At 44.5% G+C, this 23399-nt stretch overlaps 3 protein-coding genes across 17 annotated transcripts in view; 2 read left to right on the top strand and 1 right to left on the bottom strand.

Moving 5' to 3' along the window:
* Nucleotides 1-5061, top strand: part of TMC5 (transmembrane channel like 5) — an 81449-nt gene extending 76388 nt beyond the window's left edge. For 8 of the 11 annotated variants that reach the window (XM_029576879.1, XM_029576880.1, XM_029576873.1 and 5 more), the window contains 2 exons: nt 1601-1640; nt 4575-5061. In XM_029576879.1, coding sequence (XP_029432739.1) covers nt 1601-1640; nt 4575-4747 — 213 coding nt within the window. In that variant the 3' untranslated portion in view covers nt 4748-5061. The remainder of the gene's footprint in view (nt 1-1600; nt 1641-4574) is intronic. The other 3 variants (XM_029576878.1, XM_029576883.1, XM_029576884.1) reach the window with 3 other exon arrangements.
* Nucleotides 5062-7953: 2892 nt separating this feature from the next.
* GDE1 (glycerophosphodiester phosphodiesterase 1) lies at nt 7954-19200 on the bottom strand. Of its 3 annotated transcripts, none has more exons than XM_029576889.1 (6): nt 18709-19200; nt 15659-15834; nt 13458-13563; nt 12841-12933; nt 11405-11616; nt 7954-10607 (listed from the first exon to the last, which is right to left on the bottom strand). In XM_029576889.1, exons 1-6 carry the CDS (start codon nt 18958-18960, stop codon nt 10460-10462), a joined length of 987 nt encoding a protein of 328 aa, XP_029432749.1. In that variant the 5' UTR covers nt 18961-19200; the 3' UTR covers nt 7954-10459. The 3 variants fall into 3 exon arrangements, with proteins under 3 accessions (XP_029432749.1, XP_029432752.1, XP_029432751.1); XM_029576892.1 differs by having other exon boundaries at nt 15659-15830; nt 18709-18841; XM_029576891.1 differs by lacking the exon at nt 12841-12933.
* A 90-nt stretch (nt 19201-19290) lies between these two features.
* The window catches only part of CCP110 (centriolar coiled-coil protein 110), a 73711-nt gene continuing 69602 nt past the window's right edge, over nt 19291-23399 (top strand). For all 3 annotated transcript variants that reach the window (XR_003852642.1, XM_029576871.1, XM_029576870.1), the window contains exon 1: nt 19291-19508. The gene's annotated coding sequence lies outside the window, so the exon portion shown is untranslated. The remainder of the gene's footprint in view (nt 19509-23399) is intronic.

Below are 23399 nucleotides of genomic sequence, written 5' to 3'. Positions count from 1 at the left end.
CCTACCCACCTCCCTGAACAGACAACTACTTAGCCAAAGCTTAGCTCTACAATTGGCTGAGGTGCTCACGAGCACTGTTTTCTCTAAGCCGTGCGGCATGTGCACACCCAGCAAAACATATGCCCACAAGAAATCCAGATATTGTTTGCAATGTACTGGCCCGTGGTGCACAAATTTGAACTTGGCTCATAGAAAGTTGAACAAAAAGAAAATTTTCGCACATGCAGTCTTTCAAAAAGTTGAGGGAACATTGCTCATGAGACAGCACACATTTATTTTATTTATTTAGCATTTTTATATACCGACATGCGGGAACTCCCATGCATACTCAGTAGTACTACTGAGCTAGAGAAACGGGTCCATTCGGTGCCGTTAGATGATGTCACCCACATTGTTCTGTCTACAGCGAACCCCATTTAAGTAAGCAAACTTGATTTAACCTCCTTTCCTTTTTGAGTTGTAAATATTTTTGTTTTTATATAAGACTGAGGCAGCTGCATGGGAATTCCTGCTCATGCCTAGAAAAGGATTTCCAGAAGGGTCTGGGAGGTGCTCCAAGTCAACACATTTGGATGATGTCACCCACATGTGCAGCTGGTTATCCTGCTATTCTTGGAGAACATGTTACAGGGAAACAAATTTGCTTTCTTCCTTTTTGCATGCCATAGGAAAGAAGATCCTTTATAGGACCAGATTCAAAGTTTTTATAGGAAGTTAACACATCAGCTGTAGGGATGTGCATTCGTAACAAATGAAATAGGAAATGTTGTTGTCATTTCTTATTTCATTCTCAAAATGAAACAATTGAAAATCTGATAAAATTTTGTTTTTCACATTTCATATTGAAAACAACAAAAAAAAAAGTCACCTGTCATGCCCAGGCCCAAAGCTGGGGCCTCACCTAGGAATTAGGCCAAGTGCAAAGCAGGGGCTGCGGCCTATGCTTGAAGGCCCTGCTGGGATTTCAACCTAGGCCTGGCCCAATGAAGGGGCTGGGAAACCTCCCAGCTCCCACTTACCTTCTCCTTCAGGGATCTGATGCCTCGAAGCCTGGCCTTTGCGCAGGGCTTAGGCCTAGGTTGCGGTGACCTACCACAGCCTTGGCCTACACAAAGCTGAGGCTTCGGCCTAGGCCTCTTCAGTGAATCCCCCCTGGACTGGGTAAGTGGGAGTCAGGCAGAATCCTGGCCACAGGATTGGTAGTGGGAATGGGAGGCCTTAGGAAGCTCAGTTTCTTTTTTTTTTAATTTTATTTGGGATGTATTTTTTTTAAATGTTCATTTCATTTTTGTAAATGAAAGAAAATAAACATTAAACAAAATGAAATTCATGAAAAAATACCCCAATAACGAAAGCTGTGTATCACATTATTTGCTGGAAGTGGATTTACTTGGTTAGAGTAACAAATCCAGCTTCTTATAGGGCAAATAAAGTGCCAATAAATGTGGCTACGTACACAGTCTGAATAGTGTATAGAATTTGGCAGTGCTCTAGTGCAGTTCTAAACATATACAACTATGGACTGCTGCTTTTAGAAGAATAAAGATATCTTACTGCCTTATTGCAAGAAAAATGGAAATGTTATATCTCTTTTTATCAGGCCTCCATCAGGATGCAAGATAGAATGCAGGTCTGTCAAGGTAAGTAAGACCCCTGCTAATAAACAAAGGGAATTATGGATAACAAGAAAAAATAAATACTAGACAGCTACAAATCCTTAAGAGAATTTTTTCCATTTGGTATTTTAGCTCAGTATATGCTTTCCAGTTTCAAAATTTATTGAAACATTGTTTAAAATTTTAAAACAATGCTTATAATTTTGCAAGCAGCATCTAATTCAACTATTTTTCTATAACACAATTATTATAACAGCAACAGAATTGATTTGGAGTGTCCTTTCTCCTTTATCTGAAGTCACTTAACAAAAACCACAATCAAATAGGAGCATAGTACAGCTGTGGCGTAATGCCTAGTTTGAGCTTGTCTATTACATAACATAGTAATGACGGCAGAAAAGGACCAAATGGTCCATCCAGTCAGTCCAGCAAGCTTCCTGTGGTAACAACTGCCGCTCTGTGCAGTTATCACCAAGCCTTATGATAACCCATATAAAATGCAATGCTAGCAATGAGCCTTCTTGAAAATTCAGACAGTGCTGCTTGACGGGCTTTGCTTATGGACTTGGCTGTAGAAGCCGTCCTGTGCCTTTTCCCTTATGTCTGTTTCTCAATACCCCACACTGTAAAAGTCAAGGCCTGTATTGGTTGTGGTCTGAATCCAAGTCTTTTTCCCACTGTCAAAGCAGAGAGCGATGTTGCAATTGGGTCAAAAGCATCAAGGCTTATTGGTTAAGAGACATAATCCCATGCCTTCTGTCAAGGGTAGCAGGTTACCCCCCATGCTTATTTCCCCAGCCCTCAGTTGTCTAAATCTAATTCCTCTTTTCCCTCTGCCGTTGAAGTCGGGAGCAGTGTTGCAGTTGCATCAAAAGTATCCAGGCTTATTGGTTAAGGGTAGTAACAACTGCACCAGCAAGTTACCCCCATGCACCCTTTTATTTCCATTTCTAGCCTTTAGGGATACATAGTGTTTATCCCATGCCCCTTTGAAAACGTTAACTGTTCTTGTCTTCCCCACCTCCTCCGGAAGGGCATTCCAGGCATTTACCACCCTCTCCATGAAGAAATATTTCTTGACTTTGGTTCTGAGTAGTCCTCCCTGTAATTTCATTTCATGACCCCTAGTTTTACTGTTTGTTTTCTATCTAAAGTTCTGCATAATATCCCCCCTGCACCACCTCTCCTCCAGGGAATACATATTCAGATTCTTTAGCCTCTCCTCTCAGGTCTTCTGATACTGATCCCACACCATTTTGGTCTCCCTTCTCCTGTCCACCTCCATCCTCTGTTCTTTTTGCGATATGGGCTCCCGAACTGAACACAGTACTCCAGGTGAGGCTTCACCAAGGTCTGTAGTACAAGGGCATTATCACCATTTTCTTACTGGTTATTCCTCTCTCAATGCAGCTCAGCATTCCTGTGGCTTTAGCTATTGCCTTGTCACATTGCTTTGCCACCTTCACATAACCAGACACTGCCACACCAAGATCCCTCTCTTGGTCCGTGCTACAGCTCTTTTGGATTACCAGATCCCAAATGCATGACTCTGCACTTCTTGGCATTGAATCCCAGCTGCCAAATCTTTGACCGCTCTTCCAGCTTTCTTAAATAACTTTTCATTCTCTACTCCTTCAGGCGTGTCCACTCTGTTGCAGGTCTTAGTATCAATCAATCATTCATTCATTTATTTATTTGATTTTCTATACAGACATTCGATATGTTATGTCACATCGGTTTACATAAAACAGAATGTCAAAGGCTGGCCTTAATGACATGGTACAGTATAACATCATTAAAATAGAGAACCTAGCTAACTACATAATAACAGGATACAATATAACATCTTATTTAAGAACCAAGCTAACTATATACAGCAGAATGACTGATAGTGTTATTAATTATTTACAGGATATAGTCAGGTTTTGGTTAATTATCCGCAAATAGACAAACTTTACCTTGTATCCCTTCCGCAATCTCGCTCACAAAGATATTGAACAGAACTGGTCCCAATACTGATCCCTGTGGCACTCCACTTAACATGGTTCTTGCTTTAGAATAGGTTCCATTTACCATTACACGCCGTCTCCTGTCAGTCAACCAGTTTGTAATCCATGCCACCACCTTGGAGCTCACTCCCAAGCTTTTCATTTTATTCACAAGCCTCCTATATGGGACTGTGTCAAAAGCCTTGCTGGAATCTAAATATATCACATTGAGCTCTCTTCCTTGATCCAATTCTCTAGTCACTCAATCAAAAAAAAAATCAAATTTGTTTGACAGGACATTCCGCTGGTGAATCCATGCTGCCTCTGTCCAGCAACCCACCCAGTTGTAGATTGTGCAATATCCTTTCCTTCAGCAGTGTCTCCATTAATTTTCCCTCCACTGAGATGAGGCTAATCGGCTTGTAGTTTCCAGCCTCTTCTCTGCTACCACGCTTGTGAAGCGGGACCACAACAATTTTTCTCTAATTCCGCAGCACCACTCCCATTTATAGGGATCTACTGAACAGGTGGACTCGCCCGCACATCTTTGAGCTCCCTCGGTATCCTACCTCATCTGGCCCTATGGCCTTGGCCACTTTCAGTTTGCCTAGCTCTTTCCATACATAAGAACATAAGTTGCTATATTGGGTCAGACCAAGGTCTATTAAGTCCAGCCTCCTGTTTCCAACAGTGACCAATCCAGGATACAAGTACGTGGCAAGTACCGATGCTACTAATGTCGGTAATAAGCAGTGGCTATTCCTTAAGTCATCTTGACTAATAGCAGTCTATGGACCCAGATAAGCTACCTTCCTTAGCCACATCCTCTGGCAATGAATTCCAGAGCTTAATTGTGCTTTGAATGAAAAAGAATTTTCTTTGATTTGTTTTAAATGTGCTACTTGCTAACTTCATTGTAATTTAACATGTACAGTTACTGGAATGTTAAATACCTCTCTTTTACCACAAGCAGACACAGAACATCAACTAAGAAAGCAGTCTGGGTCTCTGGCACTTGCAATGTGGGCTAAACAAAAGGCAATTGCTGAAGAACAAGAGCAATGTACCAACATGAGCCCACCCAGTGCACTGGCCCTGGCCCTGAAGGCAAGGCAAGAGGCAGAAGAGGAAGAAGATAGCTAAGAGGACACATCTGCTTCAAATCATGAACAGTGTGATCAGCCAATGGCAGCCCCATCAATTTGCAGAAATGAATCTCTGACAAGATGTGATGCAAATCTTTTTTTTTTTTGTCACTTTTTTTTTATGCAATTAAAAAATATTTGAGAACTTGATGCCACACTTATCTTAAGAGCAGCTCGTCGATGTTCACAAGTCAATTGTTCAATAAATTAGAGAAATGGAGTGTAACACAGCTGAACATAAGACACAGTCTCTGTGCAGCTTGGTAGTCTAATACCACCCCCTTATTAAATAAATACGATACCTGCAATTTAGCATCTGTGTTTTCTCCTTGCTCTGTCTGTTTTTGTATCTTTGTCAGGGGCTGGCAAGATTTACAGATTAGAATGCAGTCTGTGGGTGATCCATGTAGGCCGCTGAGCCTGGGGACTCACATCAGTTCTACATGAGCAGGAGTTCCATGTCATTTCAACAATCGATCGGCATCAGTGGAGGTTTGGACAGTGAAGAGACAGAGGACCACACTGTTCCTGTGTGGCAGCATTTTCTCTGTCTGTGCAGTACACAGCCATGCCAGGGTTCTGTCATCGTCTTATCACGGTATCAGCCTCCTCATCTGTTCTGCACCAAAATGTGCTAGGGAACACTGGTGAGGAAGGCGCCATCATAAACACTTTGATTGCTTTTTGGCAGTGCACAGCCACAGACTCTTAAATCCTGTGGTGCTGTGCCATGGGATTCTACCCATAAGCATGGTGAATCCCTAGGTGCACTGCCATCCATAAGATGGGATACCACTGGTTTTTCTGCCCATTGGGCCCACTTCTGCAGATGCATTCTGCCCTTCAGATGCCAATGGACTGGTTTTTTTCTGGGAAGCTCTTGGACGCCAGTTGGGTTTTCAATTGTCTTGTAACACTAAAGGAAAACTATGTGGTCTTCGTCAAAGTTCTTCTCTTGTTTACATCTCTGGACTTTTTCCTGTATCCAGGAGGTTCTAGACCTACTATCGTGGTCAGGGTTTACTGATACGAAACCCTCTCTGTAATGTTTTCCATGATGTGGAGTATGTGTCTTGCTGGCATTCATATCACTCCCCTGCCTTAAGCGCCTCTGCTATGCATTGGGATTTTGTGACTCAGTTGCTACGGTTTTCTTTTTGTAGAACCCAACTCTTTTCCTGCTTAGACCCCTTTGTGGGTCGGCTGCCTCACAGGCAAAAGGGAGAGAGGTGGTGCTTTCAGTAGTGTGCGGTTTCCTGTCATGCTTGGGAATCACCTATGTGTGAGGACTACCATCTTGCTTGTCCTCGAAGAAAGCAGATATGCTTACGTATAACAGATGTTCTCCGGGAACAGCAGGATGTTAGTCCTCATGAAACCCACCCTCCTCCCCTGGGAGTTGATTTCTTCATGTATGAACTATATCATGAACTGAGGGACTCTGCCTAGGGAGTAAGGTGATAACTACAGCTTCACTATAGGGCATGTTTGAAAATTCCAGACCAGGCTCCATGCTGTCACCCATGTGTGAGAACTTACATCCTGCTGTCCTCAGAGAACACCTGTTACAGGTAAGCAACTCGGCTTTATTGTAATGTGATGTTGCAGACTGGGGCAGTTCCAAAATGTTTGTAACAAGATTTCTCAATACAGCAAGTGCCCATGCCAATATTTTGAGATGTTCTCCTAGAACCAAGCATGAAAGCAACCCAGAATGTAGTAACCTTTTAACATGAGCTGGCGCCTCAGAAGTGATAAACGTAGCCAGGGCTAACCTTCACTTATGACAGTCACATCTGTCTGAGCTTCATGGAACATCAACAGAGGGCAGGTCGGCAAGGAAGTCACTAGTGGCTGAGTAGCAGTGCTGCATATTCTCATGTGGAGATACCTGGGTTTGATTCCCAGCTGAGGTCTTCTGCTTCCCAAGCCATCTGGGGATGGAGATACTGCAAGGGTTCCCAAGGCAGGCAGGCATGGGCGGGGGGGACGGGGACAGAATGACAAGCTCCCACCCAAATTCTAGATGGAAGTAAGTTGGAAGGGGATATAAAATAGGAGAAGGCAATCCCTGGTTAGTTGCAAGTGAAGGCTCATGGCACCAGATCCTAGCCCACTTCCAAATGAGTTGGAAGTATACAAGGACGAGGAGGAATGGGCTGGCTCAAAAAAAAAGAGAGAAGAGAACCACTTTCACAAAACTGGCTAAGCTTGACCTAGACTGGATGTTGGGTGCTCATGCTGGCAAGCATCAGGAGATATTTTGTAATTAGTCACATACCTGATGAGGCTGAAAGAAGAGCAGAGGTCTATTAAGTCCATGAAACATGCTTGCATAGCCCACCCCTAAAAGAATCCAATGGCAAAATTGACTTACATTAACTACATTTTTTTTATTGATTTCTCTTGAGAAGAGGGAGAGAGTGAAAGGTGGACAAATAGCAAGTGAAAATCAGAGAAGAGGAGGTAACTGAGGTAATGGGAAGGAGGACAGTGAGATGGAGGTACGGAGATAGGTGGTTATGAAGAAGAGACAGCACTAGAAACTTAAGTAGTAAACTAATCAAATAACATGAAACATTTAAATGAAAGGGGTCTAAAAAATGCAGTCAAATTCCAAACAAGGTACTTGGTAGGATTACTCTAGTCAATAGCCCACTCTTCACCCACTAACAAGAAATAGAAACCTGCCTTCCTCGGAAAGTTGTTCCCATCCTGTGCCTATGGAAAAGAAGGTCCATTATGAGCTTATTTTTAAATATTAGAGTCTTTTCCCAGTAGAAGGCAAAGTCCTTTTTATACAGTTCCCAATATAAATAGATCAAGTTTTTTCCATTATAAATGCAACATTTCAGCAACTGTTCTTTTAATCCTGTGCCAGCATTTTATATTCTGGAACATTACTTTAATGCATCTCACAGAAACAGCGAGCTATCTGTGGATGTTATAGCATAACAATAAAAAAAAAAAAACAACACACAGTCATTCTGATAGCAGCACTGTGCCTTTAGCAACCACATTGCTGCTTGCTGAAAATCACAAAATACAGTCAATGCCTGTCAGACAGCAGCTTTCAGCAAAGGCAGAAATGTCCAAACTTCTAGCAGTCTTCAAATATATAAAGGGGGTTCACAGCGAGAACAGTGACAAGTTGTTCTCACTCTCCACCAGGGATCAATAATGGGTTAAACTTGCAGCAGCAGAGGCCTTCAAAAATTATTTTTAATTGTAAACAACAAATAAGTAAGGGAAACAGGGAATCCTCTGTCATTGGAGGCATTTAACAGCAGGTTAGATCTGGAATGATAGATACAGTGGCTGTCTCATCTCAGTGCAGGGTGTTCACAGTTCAAAAACTATTTGCTAAAGCCTTAAATGGTTACATATCCTAAAGATTTATTAGCACCTCCAATCTAAACTTTGCTTTCCAGTGATTTACAGTAAGAGAACACCAGTAGACAAACAATATTTTTAGTTAGTTTGAAAAAAAAAAAACCCCAACCCAAAACCTATGCAGCAATATTTATAGACAACTGTAGGTAAAAAGACAATAGAGATTTACAGGCAATGGTTGTTTTGTGTATCACAAACTTTGACTCAAGTCCGTTTGCTTTGGCATTTTTTTGAAGGGGGAAAAGTAAACTAAAACTTACAAATATAAGACCTGCTGCTGACATGGATTAGCCGCTATTTAAGATTTGATGTATTGGTGTTTCAGGTCTGCAATGATTACAAACATTTATGTGACTTTAAGCTTCTGTGGTACATCTGCTGTTTGAAGCTTATCTAGTCATTTAATAATTGAGATGATGGGCCTGTTTTTATGCAAAATCTTTTTTTTTATACTGTTTTTGGTCCATTGATAGCCTTTACAGTTGATCCTTTTCACAAAAAATGAACAGGAAGATTTTCAAGTTATAGAAATAAGACCATTTTCAATAAGCTGCCTAAAAATCTGCGTGTGCTTTTCAGCTCACACAAGCTTATCTGATCTTCAAACACAAATTACCTGCACTGTGTTTGAAGAGCATGTGGATAAAAAGTGTACTTAAAGGTATAAATCTAAGAGGCTCACAACCAGCGGATTTCATAGAATGCATATTTTCCACTCAGCATACAATCAAGCTGTGGAATCTTGGAAGACGTGGTCAGAGCATAGTGGGCTTTAAAAGAGATTCAGTTCCTGGAGAAAACGTTCATGAACAATTATTAGCCAGGTAGACTTGGAAAAGCCATCGCTCATCCCTGGAGTGATCAACAACAAATAGGACTATTTTATTTGGGGGGGGGAAATCTGCCCTGTACTTGTGACCCAGGCTGGCCACTGTCAGCCAGCTGGGTTTGATCCAGCCTGGCATCTCCAGCAGTACATAAAGGAGATGGGTTGACTGGGTGTGTGCATTTTTTAAATTTCCCCAGCCAAGTTACACCCCCTGGAAACGCTTTTTACTTGGAAAAAAGTATGCATGTTGTAGAAGTACATACAAATTTTTAATTTGGCTGAAAAACCACTTTAGCAGATTCGGCCATGCTGCCCTCATAATCCCGGATTTAACTCATCCAGGTCACAATTTAAGCTTTAAAAATGTACCTCTAAATATTTAAGGGGAATTCTGAAGCACAATAATGCTGACAGACATACTGAAAGCATAAACCAGATACTAAATGTATTGGACAGTGTACGTAACAGAACCCCAAATTTATACAAAAACACAAAAAGGTGAAACTATTTAGAGGTACTGGTTGAATGTGAGCCTCCAAAAATAAGAATTATTCAAGGTTTGGACAATAACAAGGTCGAGCAGGGTCAATGTCTCTCCTTTAAGATTTGACTGGACTGCACCTTCTCTGCTAGCACCGACCAAAGCCTTAGATGTCTTCATTTGGAACTTTGTGGCTTCTGTGGGATTACAGTTTTAGTGCCACTTTAACTGATAAAAGTTGACGATGTTGAACTGCTTGGCTACAGTCACATAATGGTAGTGCTGCTTGCTACTCTAGCACCTCTTCAGCAAAGCCACCCAGGCGCCTGAGAGGTAAAAGAGCAGAGAGGATCCAGCCAAACCAAGGCCCGGCCATCATTCCATTAACTAATTGAAAGATGTTCCCTGGGACTGATAAAGAGAGGGCAGATCTGATTAGAATAGCTCTTTTTCCCAGATGGATTTCTTTCACTGGATAAACCGGGCTGGCCCAATGGCTCCTTTTGCTAACGCCATCAGATTCCATAGTGCTAAACACCCTTTACAGGAAAAAATGTAACTTTTCAAAAGAAAATGAGTAGTTTAACTTTTCATCTACTGCATGTCACACCAATATTCTGTGATTAGCTCTCTGGGAGGCTGCAACAACACATGTAGCCAGCATGGAGCAGAAAAATGGCAACACTTGAAGGAAACATCACTAACAATTTTATATTAGAAAATTATTTTTTTCCTGCAAAGGGTATATGGCTCTTTGCACTGACATATAAATTATGTTATGTAAAGGAAGCCGAGTGGTTCAAATTGACTGACTTTTTGGTTGACCGAGCTTAATTTTTTCTTTAAGAAATGATCCTGTCAGCAAATTCATTTTTTTTTTTTTTTTAACATACGAGGTCTCAACTTTTTTTTGCATGATCAAAACACAGGGTAAATTAGTACTTTGATTTGCATCTAGAGGATTATAATGCTTTAAACCAAACAGAAAAAGTTCCAGTGGTGCAAAGTTAGTAGAAAGGGTCACAGTCTTCCACCAGGCTGTCCGTGATATAGCTGCTATGAAGCACCGACTCAAAGTACGACTTCGCAGAAGCGCTGTTAACTGTCCAGGCAACCACTTCAACGTCTCTTGCATTCCACTGGCGCACAAACTCTCTATCAAAAAGTTAAATACTGTTACAAATGTACCGGTACATACCCAGGGCCAGTTTATCGGTCTTACTGGCTCCTGTCTCTTCTTCATCCTATAAAAAATGTTACATTGGACTTTTCCCATCTGTGGCTGTATTACAATAGCCTGTTCTGGAATGCTGTATCATGCACATAATTACAGTGTATCACTAGAATAAAGAAGGAAAAAAGTATGTGTGTGTGTGGGGGTGGGTGGGTTAGGTGCTATATACGATAGAAATATTCAAATAGGTCTGGCTTCCATGAGATGAAAGGTGATAGCATAGTAAGCTCAAGGACAAGAGACCCTGATATGAAGCTGGAGGGAGGCTCAGAGTAAATGTTACCATGTATATAACAGTGATGTCATAATCAAATAATGCACATTGCAGAGTACAGCATTCCAATCCAAGACAATTTAAAGCATCCATTATTCAAAGGAGAAAGCTCAGACCTTTTATAATCACTCATGCTCCATGTAGATGGATCTTATATGCTTGATAAGGCTGTGCTGGCCTTTCAGTCTGACCCATTTCAGCCTTTTCTATGAAGATTTCGAATCAGCCCTGAAATGAACAACATCCTATCCACCCATTTTTCTAAAATGCTTTAAAAACCAGACAATTGTCTACAAGTCTTGCTTTCCACCTCTTTCTGATGTTTTTCCTAAATTTGCACCAATTTAGAAAAAAGGACACGCTTAATGAGCTGTGCTTCCAATACCAATAAAACTACCTACAAACAAATAATACAGCGATAACAGTTTGCAATTGAATACTTACGGTGAAATGAAATTTTTCTGCATTAAGAAAGCTGAAATGCCGCACAGGTTCCAAAGGATATTGTTTAGGCTCCAGTCCAAGAGGATGTCCATTAACATGTACCAGTAATGTTTCCCAACGGAAGAGTAATATGGCTTGCCATCTCCAAAATGGCTAAGGCTCCAGGGTCTATGAGTCAAACCCGTCACAACATTCACATCAGCTTGTCTCATCTGAAAGAATATTTTGAATATAAGGAAAACAAGAGTAAAATAAGGTAACAAAAGAGCAGAATGAAAAAATCAGAATTAAGAGTCACCCAACTAATCATGATTCTGGATCACAATTAGCCCTTCCCCATCCTTATTCTACCATAACATGCAAGTCTAATCCAAATTCTGTGCTGTATCAAAGACTTGCTATTTGAACTTCTATTCTCGCCAGATTTTTTAGGCAAGGATCATGTGCAGAGCATTTATTGCTTTCACCAAATCGGTCAGCCCACACATGTGGATCGCAGGCACTTCCCATGACATTTTGTAGGCGAGTGCATCACTGACATTACAGCACACCAGCTATGTGCATTCAAGGGCTCCCGATAGCTGCTCAAGGACCAGCACCCCCCCCCCCCCCCCCAATCCAGAAACACTGGCATCGGTAGTAAGAATCAACTAATCCAGAACATCCAGCTCCATGCCACGAGCCAGATTGGAATTTTGCAGCCACCGAGACAAGCTGCAGCGGGCTCGAGAACAGACGCGGGAAAAATTGAGCGTCAGCTGTCAAACCTGCTGACAGCTGCCGCTCGGGATGTGCTAGTGTCCCTAGCGCCTCTTTTTACTGCCGGCCCTAATTTTAATAAATTAAAATACAGTAAAATGGCGCGCGACACAGTATCGGCCCGAATGTACCAGATAATTCGATCTCATTTCTTCCCATCACCTCTTTCCTTTTGCCCTCCTCTCCCCCCCCCCCCCCCCCACCCCCAGCCCATCCCTGCTGAGCAAAGAGTCGGTCTCCAGTTGCGGGGGGAGGGGCAAAGGCCTTCACAGCCACGCTCGGCTTCCTGCACCCTCCAGCCTCTCGGCTGTTTCTCTTTCTACAGCTAAGTCCATGCCGGAAAAAACAGCTACTGACCAAGGCACAGTACTGAAGGAGGGGTCCACAGATATCACCTCAGGAAATCTCGACTGAGGGAGGAGAGTGGGGTGAATATATTTCCTCCTTTTATTTTTTTTTTTTAAAGCAATCCCCGGTAAGAAGATATACGGCCACCATCTGCTGGAGATGGGAAATACTAGGGGGCTGATGTCACTGCAGGGGTATCTATATTCTGTGACGTCAGCGTTGCTCCATCTGCTGGTAGAGGTGCATAACCCACTGGTGTGGATTAACCTGTCTGAATGTTAAGAAAGGATGGGTTTAGTCTAGGTAAGGAGATGAAAAACATTAAGCACCTTGTAGATGACTTTTGGTTGAAATGAGCAAACAATACTAGTGTTGTAGAGTCGAGGGAATTCCAAATAAATGCGTCGTAGGGCTTCAGCAGCCTAGCAGGGAGAAAGAGAAGAAAAGCAAACGTTCTTTTAAGAGAAAGAGAAGGCACTAGTTCCAAAATAAAGGGAACACAAATGAATGACTACAAATCTTTGATGGGGGCATCTCTTTCAGAAGCCTCCCCCCCCCCCCCCCAAAAGTCAATTTTTTTTCCTGTGCTGCTTAACGAGGGGGTGAAAAGTGAAATGTTGACATTTTGGAAAAGGAGAGGGGTTAAAAGCAGGGCAATATGCACCTTCTTCAGTCTGCCAAGTCTCACTATCCGCTGGGTACTAGTCCTCTGCACTCCTTTTCCTGACTGAATCAGCCTCCAGAGAAGGGAAGAGGCACATTATAGCAAGACTGCATGCACTATTGCTCTCATCCTGTATATATATTCCACAGATAAATGGAGAACGTTGGTTTCCAGTACTGTCAATATGGTAGCCTTTCCTGAGCACTATAGTCACTAGAACCATGTATAACATTTCTAACAAAAGATCATACAGTTAGAAACCTGTGGAGAAAAGGGGCCTACCTCTTCTGCGTTGCCTTTCACATCAAAATAGATGGTAAGGTTGTTCTTTATGCATTCCAGAACCGCTTCCCGCAAGGTTGGTATTTTTTCATTACGGAACTTGTGTCTGCAGAGAAGACAAACAGTAAATACCTTGAAGGATCTGATCCAGTGTACACACGTCCAACGTGCTCTGTTTAGCAATCAGTGGAGAGGCTGGGGCCCAACCTGTGCCAAAGGCCAAAATACTGTTTACAGGGAATTCCCAAGTAGGGGCATCAATTCCTATCCCAAGTCATATTTTGTCTTATCTAATTCATTTGCTTAGTATGCAGGCCAGCATACTATGAGCAAAAAAAAAAAAGTTACTGATAGAAAGTGAAGCTGGCCATTCCTGGAGTACTGTGTCCAGCTTTCGGCCACATGCTTGAAGAATGATGTGAAGAAAGTCTAAAGGAAAAAAGCAAAAAGCTGGAGAGGCGCAGATAATCTGATGTGCGAGGGAAGGCTGGAGGAAGTGAACGCATACAGCGCATAAAAGAGAAGAGCGAGGAGTGACCTCCTAGCAGCCTTCGCACAAGTCAAAGAGGTGGGGGCAAAAGACAAGGATGGCAATCGGCCATTCTCAATTTCCACTGGCGAAAGAACAAGACGCGATGGCAGGGAAGACTTAGTGCAGACGGCGGAATAACTTTCTAAACGTAAAGGTAGTTCAGCATGGACGTGACCTAGGGAGGTGGTGGAAATCTCCTGTACAGGATTTTAAAAATAGATCAGAAACATATATGCGATAACACAGTCCCGTGGATCCTGCCTGGAAGCATGTGCATGGACCACATAATCCCGTGAAGTCACCTTTAGCTCTTGCTTCTAAAATTGTTTGAGACTGATGTATCAAAGTTCTAGTACAAAAGCTGTTCCAGACTTAAGAAAAATCTTTGAAAATTTCAATAGAATTAACACTGGGGAAAACTGGAGGAATTTGTGCACTGACATCATCCCCGAGGACTTTTACAACCAATTCTTTTCTTTCTGTGCCTCTCTTTACCTTCGCATACATTGTATTTATGTAAGAAGAGGAGGAATGGGGCAGTAAACACGGGCGACTTTTACATAAAAGAAACCTGTACCCTCTTGTCATTGGGCATTACATTAGAAGTACACAGTGCACGCACTAACATTCATCCTGCATCAAATGAGAAGTTTACTGTTTCTTCTGTTTTACGCAATGCAAGTTGCGCGTTATTTGCCATACGTTCTCCACATAGGGTAGTTTTCTTTTACAAAATTACACGAGGGTGTGTGTGTGTGATATATAAACACTATCACAGTGATTACAAAAGGTGTAGTTGCATTCTTCAGATCTCTTAGAATGCATCTACTTAACTACCGGCACACTTCCCAATTGTCTAATTTGAAGAACGGGTATAGGTGAATTTTAAAAGCCCTACGTGCGCAAAAGTGGGGGCGGCGTGCTGCACGGATCTTGAAAGCCACCCATGTACATGCGTCTCTCCCGCTATGCGCACAAGTGGAAAGTTCAGAAAAGGGGGCAGGGTGTGGGTGTGGTCAGGCCGAGGGATGTAGTTGCACGCACAGGGGTGTGCTGGGGGTCCCCTGCCGCATACCTTTAGTCTAGTCATCAGGGTTTTAAGGGCTGGGGCCAACAGGGGGAAAGGGAGGCTTGGATGTGCTACCCCTAAACTGGGAAAATTGGGAAAATAGGGTACGGCGTCCGTGCGCATCCCCCGTAGAGGGTGCATTTGCGTGCGCATGCCGCGTCCATTTGAAATTGTGCACACATGTACACCCTAGTTTATATTATGTGCGCATATAAGCGCGTGTGTTATAAAATGGCCACATCTCTGGATACGAGCTGGCAAACACGCGAACATGTGCGCCCATGTGGCTGTTAGTTACCATCCCTGTGAATAAATCTGCAACCATTTTTGCAAGATGAAGTCCCGTGCTGTTGAAATCTTGCTATATGTATTTCTAACTGCAAACCAACAGTATGTTTCTATGTTGCCAACTTAATTTATCATCTAGTAATAAAACACAATGTTGGAGCTTAATATTGTGTATATGCTGTGCAATGCTGAATTTTTTGCCTCTCTGAATGGCAAATACCACAATGTTGACCCAGTACCTAGAGGAGTGGGGAAGAAGTGAGAGAGAAGGTAAGGTCTATGCCGCCACCATGAGAACTGCTGACCACTCACTTCAATCTGTGATTTGCAGCTGGGTTAAGCCTACTGAGCTCGGCGTAGGTGAACCTTTGCAAACTGCCGAAGCCATCTGTTGTTCTGTCTACTTTACAGTCATGCATTAGGATGGGAACCCCATCTGCGGTGAATTGCAGATCAATTTCCACGCCTGTTGCTCCATTTATAGCTGCCTAAGAAAAAGAACACGGTAAACTGCAGTGTAAATAAATACCTGCCCAATGCAGACAATACCTCCCATTCAGTAAAGTATTTGAAGAGTTTCTTTGGTGTACTGTGATAACGGAACAACCAAGATAGAATAGAGGAAAAAAAAAAAGGCAGGCATAAAAAAATCCTTTGCACTTTTTTAATAAATAAACAAAAAGCCATGAAGCACTATTCTGAACAGCATTCCGCTTTGCTGAAAATGTTTTAATGGCAGATAGAAAGCTCTTTCAAACTCTTAATCTGGAATGAGTCATTCTGCATAGTAACAAACCACAAAAATAGCCCTCAGAACGCAGCACATAACTACCCAGTATTTAAGATGAGTACCTTGCAAGTGGTAATAATCACGCTAAAGCAATTCTAGAAAGACAGATGACAGCAGAAAATGAAACATTGGCCCATCCAATCTGCTCAGTTATTCCTGTCTATACTGCAAGGATCTCTCTCAAATTCCAGCTATAGAAACATGCCTATCTGTAGGATATCACTCCTCATCCAGTAGGTTTGTTTATTCTTCTTTCTTAGATCTCCAACTTCCTGAGTAGATGAGAATACAGGATCCCATACGGAATCCAATACCTAGCATCCCCTACCTTCCCTGTATTACATAAAAGCTTTGTAATAATCTAAACTATCAAAGCTTAGGAGGCTGTTATCCAAATATCTGGCTCCGCAGGTCCCCCAAGCCAGCAGAAACCTGCTGTACTGTAATAAGGTTCTTTTTTAATCTGTCTGGGTAATGGCATACTCACCCCGACTCAAAAATGGGTGATGGCCATACTCATCCTGACTCAAAAAGAGTTATAGATGCAGAACAGGGAAAAGTTGCTTATAATAAAATGCTTCTGAGAACTGATTTGAGAACCATGTAGAAATGTTATGCTAATATGTTTTTGAGTATTCTCAAGCAAGAATCTGAGAACTGGAGTAAGTGCCAAGGCAGTTCCCAGGTATGAAAGTAAACAACTGATAGACATACTAGGCCAAGAGGTGTGAACTGATAAGCATGCTGAGGGAGGGGTATGATGTCTGCCTTGAGCAGCTGCAAATTCCAGTCTCATGCAGTTGCTAGGTTTTCAGTATAAAAGTAGGAGTTTAGATCATACAGACTTCTGGAAATAGCAAATGGATTCTTTAGGCCCTTGTTTTCGACATCAATTAGGAATGTAAGCTTTCTTGTACACACACACACACATATATCTATCTACTTGGGTAAATCCCACTTTTGGCCAGTGGGTGTGTTTACATTGGGCAAACTCCTGGGTGCCAGCTCCCCAGGTATAATTCCAGAGAGTGTGTGTGGATTAGGCTCCCAGGTAATCCTGTGAGCATGCAAGTGAGCCCCCAGGGGATTCCTAGTGTGTGCGGTATGAACCCAAAAGATATTATCATGCTTCTATTCCTTTATTTGCCTTTTCTTTTTCTACTTTCCTCTGCTCTGGAGGGAGTAAAGGCTGAGTTGTTTGCAGTACTGCAACCTTCCAACCCTGTTTCTACCAGGTACAGGATATGAAAGCAGCCAAAAACTATCAGGCCCATCCAGTCCACCCCACCTAACTCCTAGTGTAATGCAATAGACCCCAGTTGATCCCTAGCTGCTCCTTCACCACTGATGATCCTCTGTGCTTATGCCATGCTTTCTTGAATTCAATACCATTTTTGTCTCCACCACCTTCATTGGGAGGCCATTTCATGCATCTACAACCCGTTCCGTGAAGAAATATTTTCTGCTATTGCTCCTATCAGCCCTAGCCCTCCTCAATGCTGGAAGCCTCATACCATGCCCTCTTGTTTTAGTGCATACTTTCCTCTGAAAAATATTTGCTTGTGGTGTTGATTTATATCTTTGAGATATCTCAATGTTTCTATCATAACCCACTGTACATATATTAAGGTCCTTACGTCTCATTTCAAATGGACTTTGGTGCAAAACTTGAGCCATTTTGGTAGCCTCTCTCTGGACTACCTTCACCCTATTTATACCCTTTTCAGTGCTTATGGAAAAAAACATTCATAATTTAATCAACACAAAAGACAAATAAACATTAAAATATGCATAAAACAAGACCAACGCTGTAGAAGTTACCTCTCTCACACACAGACACCTCTAAACCAATCAGATTCTGTTTTGCTTATGGCCGTTATCAGAATTTTAAAGGGAATCACAGAGAGGGTTACAGGAAAAACAAAGTGTGTATGAAACCTAATTTTTTACATGCATATTAGCAGCACAACTTTCCAAAAGACCATTTTTGCAAACAAAGCACTGCTTTACCTGCAGAACCCCCTTTGAAATTTACCCTCAATATGTTTGCAGGAACTATAGCAAGCTTGCTAAGTTTTCTTTAATCTACATAAATACATAGGATTTACCACACTGAGTCCATCAAGCCCAGAGGAAAACATGCCGAATCTTAATCTACAAATATTCAGTTGTAGCTCTGTGTTAATCTTTTCATGGTATCCACACGCATTTACATTTAGTTTCCTAAATGAAGTAAATAACCTCTTGTCCAATGGCGGTGCCATTGATTGGTATGGCTGGTACACGGATAGGGAGATGCAAACAGGCTAGGAAGACGGTAAAGCTGGAAGTGGGACGAGCACTTCAGCTCTGCACACCGGCAGGTTGGGGCTTATCCCGACAAAGGCTTTTTCCCAGAGGCTGAACTCGGGCCCTTCCATCATTCCGGCAGCCTCGGATTTCAAACCCACCACAGGCGTTCGCATGACCCTGCCGTCCAGTGCTCCCCGGGAGACTGGGAGAGCTTTACCCCCAACCCCCTGAACTGCACTTGCTCCAACGAGAACACCAAGGAGCTAAGGCAGCCTCTGACCTGTCGGATGGCCGCCAGCGTGTTCTCGGGCGCGTCGTGGCCGCCTCCTCGGTGGGCAATGACCGACACTCTGCCTTTGGGCTTCAGGACCTGCAGAGCCCGAGAGGCCGGCACCGGCTCGAACCTGAAGAGCGCCAGCAGGCAGTAGAGGCCAGCCAGCGCCACCGCGGAGAAGACGGGGCTCCGGCTGAGCACCAGCAGCAGCAGGAAGATGGCCGACAAGGAGGCAGCCAGGCTCTCGGTCCACAGCATGGCTGCCAGCCGGCGAGCAGGGCTCCAGGGCGGCCCGGGCTCTCGCTCTCCGCGTTCAGTGCATGGCTTCGAGGGAGAGGGGGAGGGGAGGGGGGGGGGCGGGCAGCGGAGGGAAGTGACACGCAAGGGCGCTACTGCATAATGGCTGACATCAGAGGCGCGCAGCTGGCTCTGGGGCTCCCGTTCCCACCTGGGCCCCCTAGCCCTTGTGTAGCTTGACTCGGGCTGCTTTCCTGGGATTTTAGGGCAAATTGGCTGTTTGTTTCGTTTCGTTTTGTTTTTCAGTGACCTGAACTTTTTTTTTTTTTTTTTTTTTCCACTCTCCCAGCCCGCCTCCCGGATCCGGAAGTGCTGTAGGGGGGAGAGGCGGAGCCTCTGCGACCGTTGCCTGGAGCCGCTGTTGCCGCCGGCCGGAGCGCGGATAGAGGCGCGCGCGCAGCGTCTCTTCCCAGAGCCTTTCGGGTCCGGCCCCGAGGCGGGAGACGCAGCCTGGCCGGCACGCGCTAGCGGCCAAAGGATGTCTCTGGCTGTTACCGGCCGAGCCTGAGGTATGTTTGGCAGTCCGTGCCAGGAGTAGAGCGCCGGTCTCTCCCCCGCCGCCGCTCAGTAACCGACCCTGCAGGAGGTCCCTGTCCGCATGCATCCTCTGTGCTTGTGTGCGTCTCTGCCTCTCGAGGGCGGGCCGGGTGATGGCTCCCCTCAGCCTGTCTCATTCAGAGAGACGGCTGACACGGGGGCTCTGCCGCCCCGACCCTGACTGCTGTGCTCAGTGAAGCTGGGGGGGGGAACCTTTCCCTCTTCAACCAATGCGTATTTCTCTGCCACCCAGGGTTTTGGGTCCGACAAGTCATTTGCACCCTTGTTAGCAATTACAAATTTAATTCGGGAGAATTTCAGGTCAGCAAGCGACTGAAATGAGACGATACACTCACTTGGGTCTGGGCATTTGGATATAAGGGTTGCTTTCCTTGATATAATTATTTTTTGTAATGTTAAGTTATTGATATGTATTAAAAACGCTTTGCTTAGTGCTTTGTAAACACTGTACATCACCCAGGTATCTCATTGTTTAACCTAGGGGTAGTAATCGCCGCCCAATGCAGTTACGCCTATTAACAGAATGCATGCAAGTAAGCTGCACGGAGTGGCAGCTTCTAACCCTAAAGAAGGCATGGGGGCAACCTGCACGGAGCAGCAGCTACTATCCTTACATACAGGTCGATCCAGTAAAGTGTGCCCCGTCGGAGCGCACTGTCAGCCTGCTCTGGACGCGTGTTTTCCCTTACCCCTTATTCAGTAAGGGGAGGAAAACACGCGGCCCACCCGCGGCACCTAATAGCGCCCTCAACATGCAAATGCATGTTGATGGCCCTATTAGGTATTCCCGAGCGATCCAGTAAGTAAAATGTGCAGCCAAGCCGCACATTTTACTCTAAGAAATTAGCGCCGCCCAAAGGTCGGCGCTAATTTCTTCCGGCGCCAGGGAAGTGCACAGAAAAGCAGTAAAAACTGCTTTTCTGTGCACCCTCCGACTTAATATCATAGCGATATTAAGTCGGAGGTCCCCAAAAGTAAAAAAAAAAATAAATTTTGAATTCGGCCCGCGGCTGTCGGGCCGAAAACCGGATGCTCAATTTTGCCGGCGTCCGGTTTCCGAGCCCGTGGCTGTCAGCGGGCTCGAGAACCGACGCCAGCAAAATAGAGCGTCGGCTGTCAAACCCACTGACAGCCGCCGCTCCCGGCCAAAAGGAGGCGCTAGGGACGCGCTAGTGTCCCTAGCGCCTCCTTTTCCTCGTTTGCACCGCGTCGCCTAATTTAAATACTGGATCGCTCGCACCGGCAAGGGGCCGGTGCGCGCGCCGGGAGAGCGGGCGTTAGTCCGCTCTCCCACGGACTTTACTGGATCGGGCTGATAGTAACATACAGGCCGATACAGTAAAGTGCGGCCGCGGTTACCCTGCTTCTAACCCGCTTTCTACTCACAATTTGGCCGCGTTAGTCCAACCCGCGATTCACAATCCCTTTTAACCCATCCTTATGCTTCTTTAAATCAATGGGAAACCCTTTCCGCCCACAGCATGTATATGAGATGTAAACTATCGGATTAGCTATTCCCTCCCATACAGTAACATGCTCCCCGATTATCGCTTTTTTAACCTGCAGTTTTGCCGCGTGTTTAACCTGCTAACTTACCGCCTACCCTTACCCCTGCATTAGTGTGGAGCGTCAGGTCAGAGAGATGAAATTTCACGGGCAAACGACCCCCTCACCCCCCCGGGACAAGAGCCAGGATTGGGCAAACTTTCCCCCAGCCCCCACTCACCTGCCCTGGTCGCGTCCATGGTGCCGGTCTCCCGTGCGGGTGCGCTGACAGCTCCGGAGCAGGAAGGAAGGACCTGTTCTTTCCAAGCATAACCTAAACTCTTGCCTGCCCAACCTAAAATGCAACGCGCCGGGAAAGCCACTCTTCAGATCGTGACTAATCCCAGCCCCCGCTCACCTGCCCTGGCCGCGTCCATGGGTGCCGGTCTCCGGGGCAGCCCCAGTCCTCTCTCCCATCCTCCCGGGGGCAGCCGGCGGCGAGAGCAGCCCAGGGCGGATCGCGAGGCGGCTTCCAGCAGCCCCTGTCGGCGAGGGTGCATGAACACACGCCGTTACCTGAGCGGCCGGCTGGACGTCCAAGGTCACGGCGTGCGCTCATGGCAGCGAAGGTGCATGAACGCACGTACGCAGTGACCTGAGCGCCCGGCTGGACGTCGGAGGTCACGGCGTGCGCCCATTCACCATCGCCGGCGAGGGCTGCTGGAAGCCGCCTCGCGATCCGCCCCGGGCTGCTCTCGCCGTCGGCTGCCCCCGGGAGGATGGGAGAGAGGACTGGGGCTGCTCCGGAGACCGGCACCCATGGACGCGGCCAGGGCAGGTGAGCGGGGGCTGGGGGATGGGATTAGTCGCGATCTGAAGAGTGGCTTTCCCGGTGCGTTGGATTTTAGGTTTTTAGGTTTTCTTTTGCTTAAAGTTGGGATCCACTTCCTGGTACCTGTCATTTCAAATGTCATTTGAAATGACAGGTACCAGTGCACCCAGGATACTGTATAGGCGCTGTATAGCGCCTATACAGTAAAATGGATTGCGCTTCATGGACTTGCGTTGGACGCGGCTTGCATTTGCATGCCATTTAAATACAGTATCGAGCGGTATGTGATCCAGACTGTGCGTGCGGCAAACGTGGGTGCGCCCGTCACTGACGCACCTCTTTCTACCGCACCTTACTGTATCGGCCTGATAGTAATGACGGCAGAAAAAGACCAAAATGGGCCATCTAGTCTGACCAGCAAGCTTCCCAAGGTAGTAATTGCCGCTTCGTGTATGTTACCCCCATGTTTCTCTTAAGGGTAGTAACTGTCACTCCATGCAGGAACTCTTAATGCATGAGGGTAACCTGCATGAAGCAGCAGTTTCTATTCTTAACAAGGCATGGTGGTAACTGCACAGAACAGCAGTCACTCCCATAAGCAATTTGCTGGGCAGACTGGATAGACCATTTGGTCTTTATCTGCTGTCATTACTATGTTACTGTGTAGGAATCATAACTGGAAATTTTTTCCTAAAGTCATGTTCTCCTTACAACTTAATATTAACAGTAATCTAGTACAGGACAAATACTTTTGAAAAAAAAAATTCTAAAGATATATAACAAAAACACAATGTACATATGGCCCTGATAAACATGAAGTTTGAGTATTTTACCTTTTATAGAATATAATAAATTGTTTTGTGCACTTGAAAAACACAAATAATATTTATCAGATTTTTTTATCTTATGTCCACACTTATTTATAAGATGTAAATATTTTATTCCCTTATAATCGGTGAGCATCCTTTAAGCACATTTTCTTTTGTAGCAGCTGTTTGGCATAGGTGTAGCCCTAAAGCATGGCAATTTCAAGAATGTCTGTATATAAGAATTCTAAATAAATAAATAAAGCAAGATATCCCCTTCTTGTATCCTGCCACCACAGACAGGGTTTTCCAGTATTCGGCATATTAGATGGTCCCTAGCAAAGTCTTCCACAATGCTTGGCTTTTCCAGGAACTGGCAGCCCAACAGGTTTTTCATGGTCTGTGTTTTAACTGTACTGTTTGCATTTTGCCATCACTTTACTGTTTGTCTTGTCTTGATTTTAAGCTCCATAGAGCAGGGATTGGCTTGTATGTGTATTGGTACAGCACTGCATATGTCTAAATAGTAGTACTGCATTTGTTGTGTACTGACCAGCATTTCAAAAGCCTCACAGTGCATTTCCTATCAAAGGGGAAATTTGATTTAAAATGATTTGTATTTTAAATGCTGAAACAGTTTTCCTGCAAAATGCTCTGTATGAATGCCAAATAGTAAGTAGGATTGTTCTTTGGTGGTCAGCATGTTGTCGATGACATTT

Source organism: Rhinatrema bivittatum, chromosome 14 (assembly GCF_901001135.1).
Source record: "Rhinatrema bivittatum chromosome 14, aRhiBiv1.1, whole genome shotgun sequence".
Classification (NCBI taxonomy): domain Eukaryota; kingdom Metazoa; phylum Chordata; class Amphibia; order Gymnophiona; family Rhinatrematidae; genus Rhinatrema; species Rhinatrema bivittatum.
This window is presented reverse-complemented; position numbering and strand designations above follow the sequence as displayed.

What these genes read in the sequence shown, in the direction of transcription:
- GDE1 (XM_029576889.1), bottom strand. Translation starts at nt 18,960, where the DNA reads ATGCTGTGGACCGAGAGCCTGGCTGCCTCCTTGTCGGCCATCTTCCTG. An exon ending in TGAAAGGCAACGCAGAAGAG is followed by an intron (nt 12,934 to 13,457) that starts GTAGGCCCCTTT and finishes TCTCCCTGCTAG; the next exon opens with GCTGCTGAAGCCCTACGACG. An exon ending in AACCAAAAGTCATCTACAAG is followed by an intron (nt 11,617 to 12,840) that starts GTGCTTAATGTT and finishes ATATTCTTTCAG; the next exon opens with ATGAGACAAGCTGATGTGAA.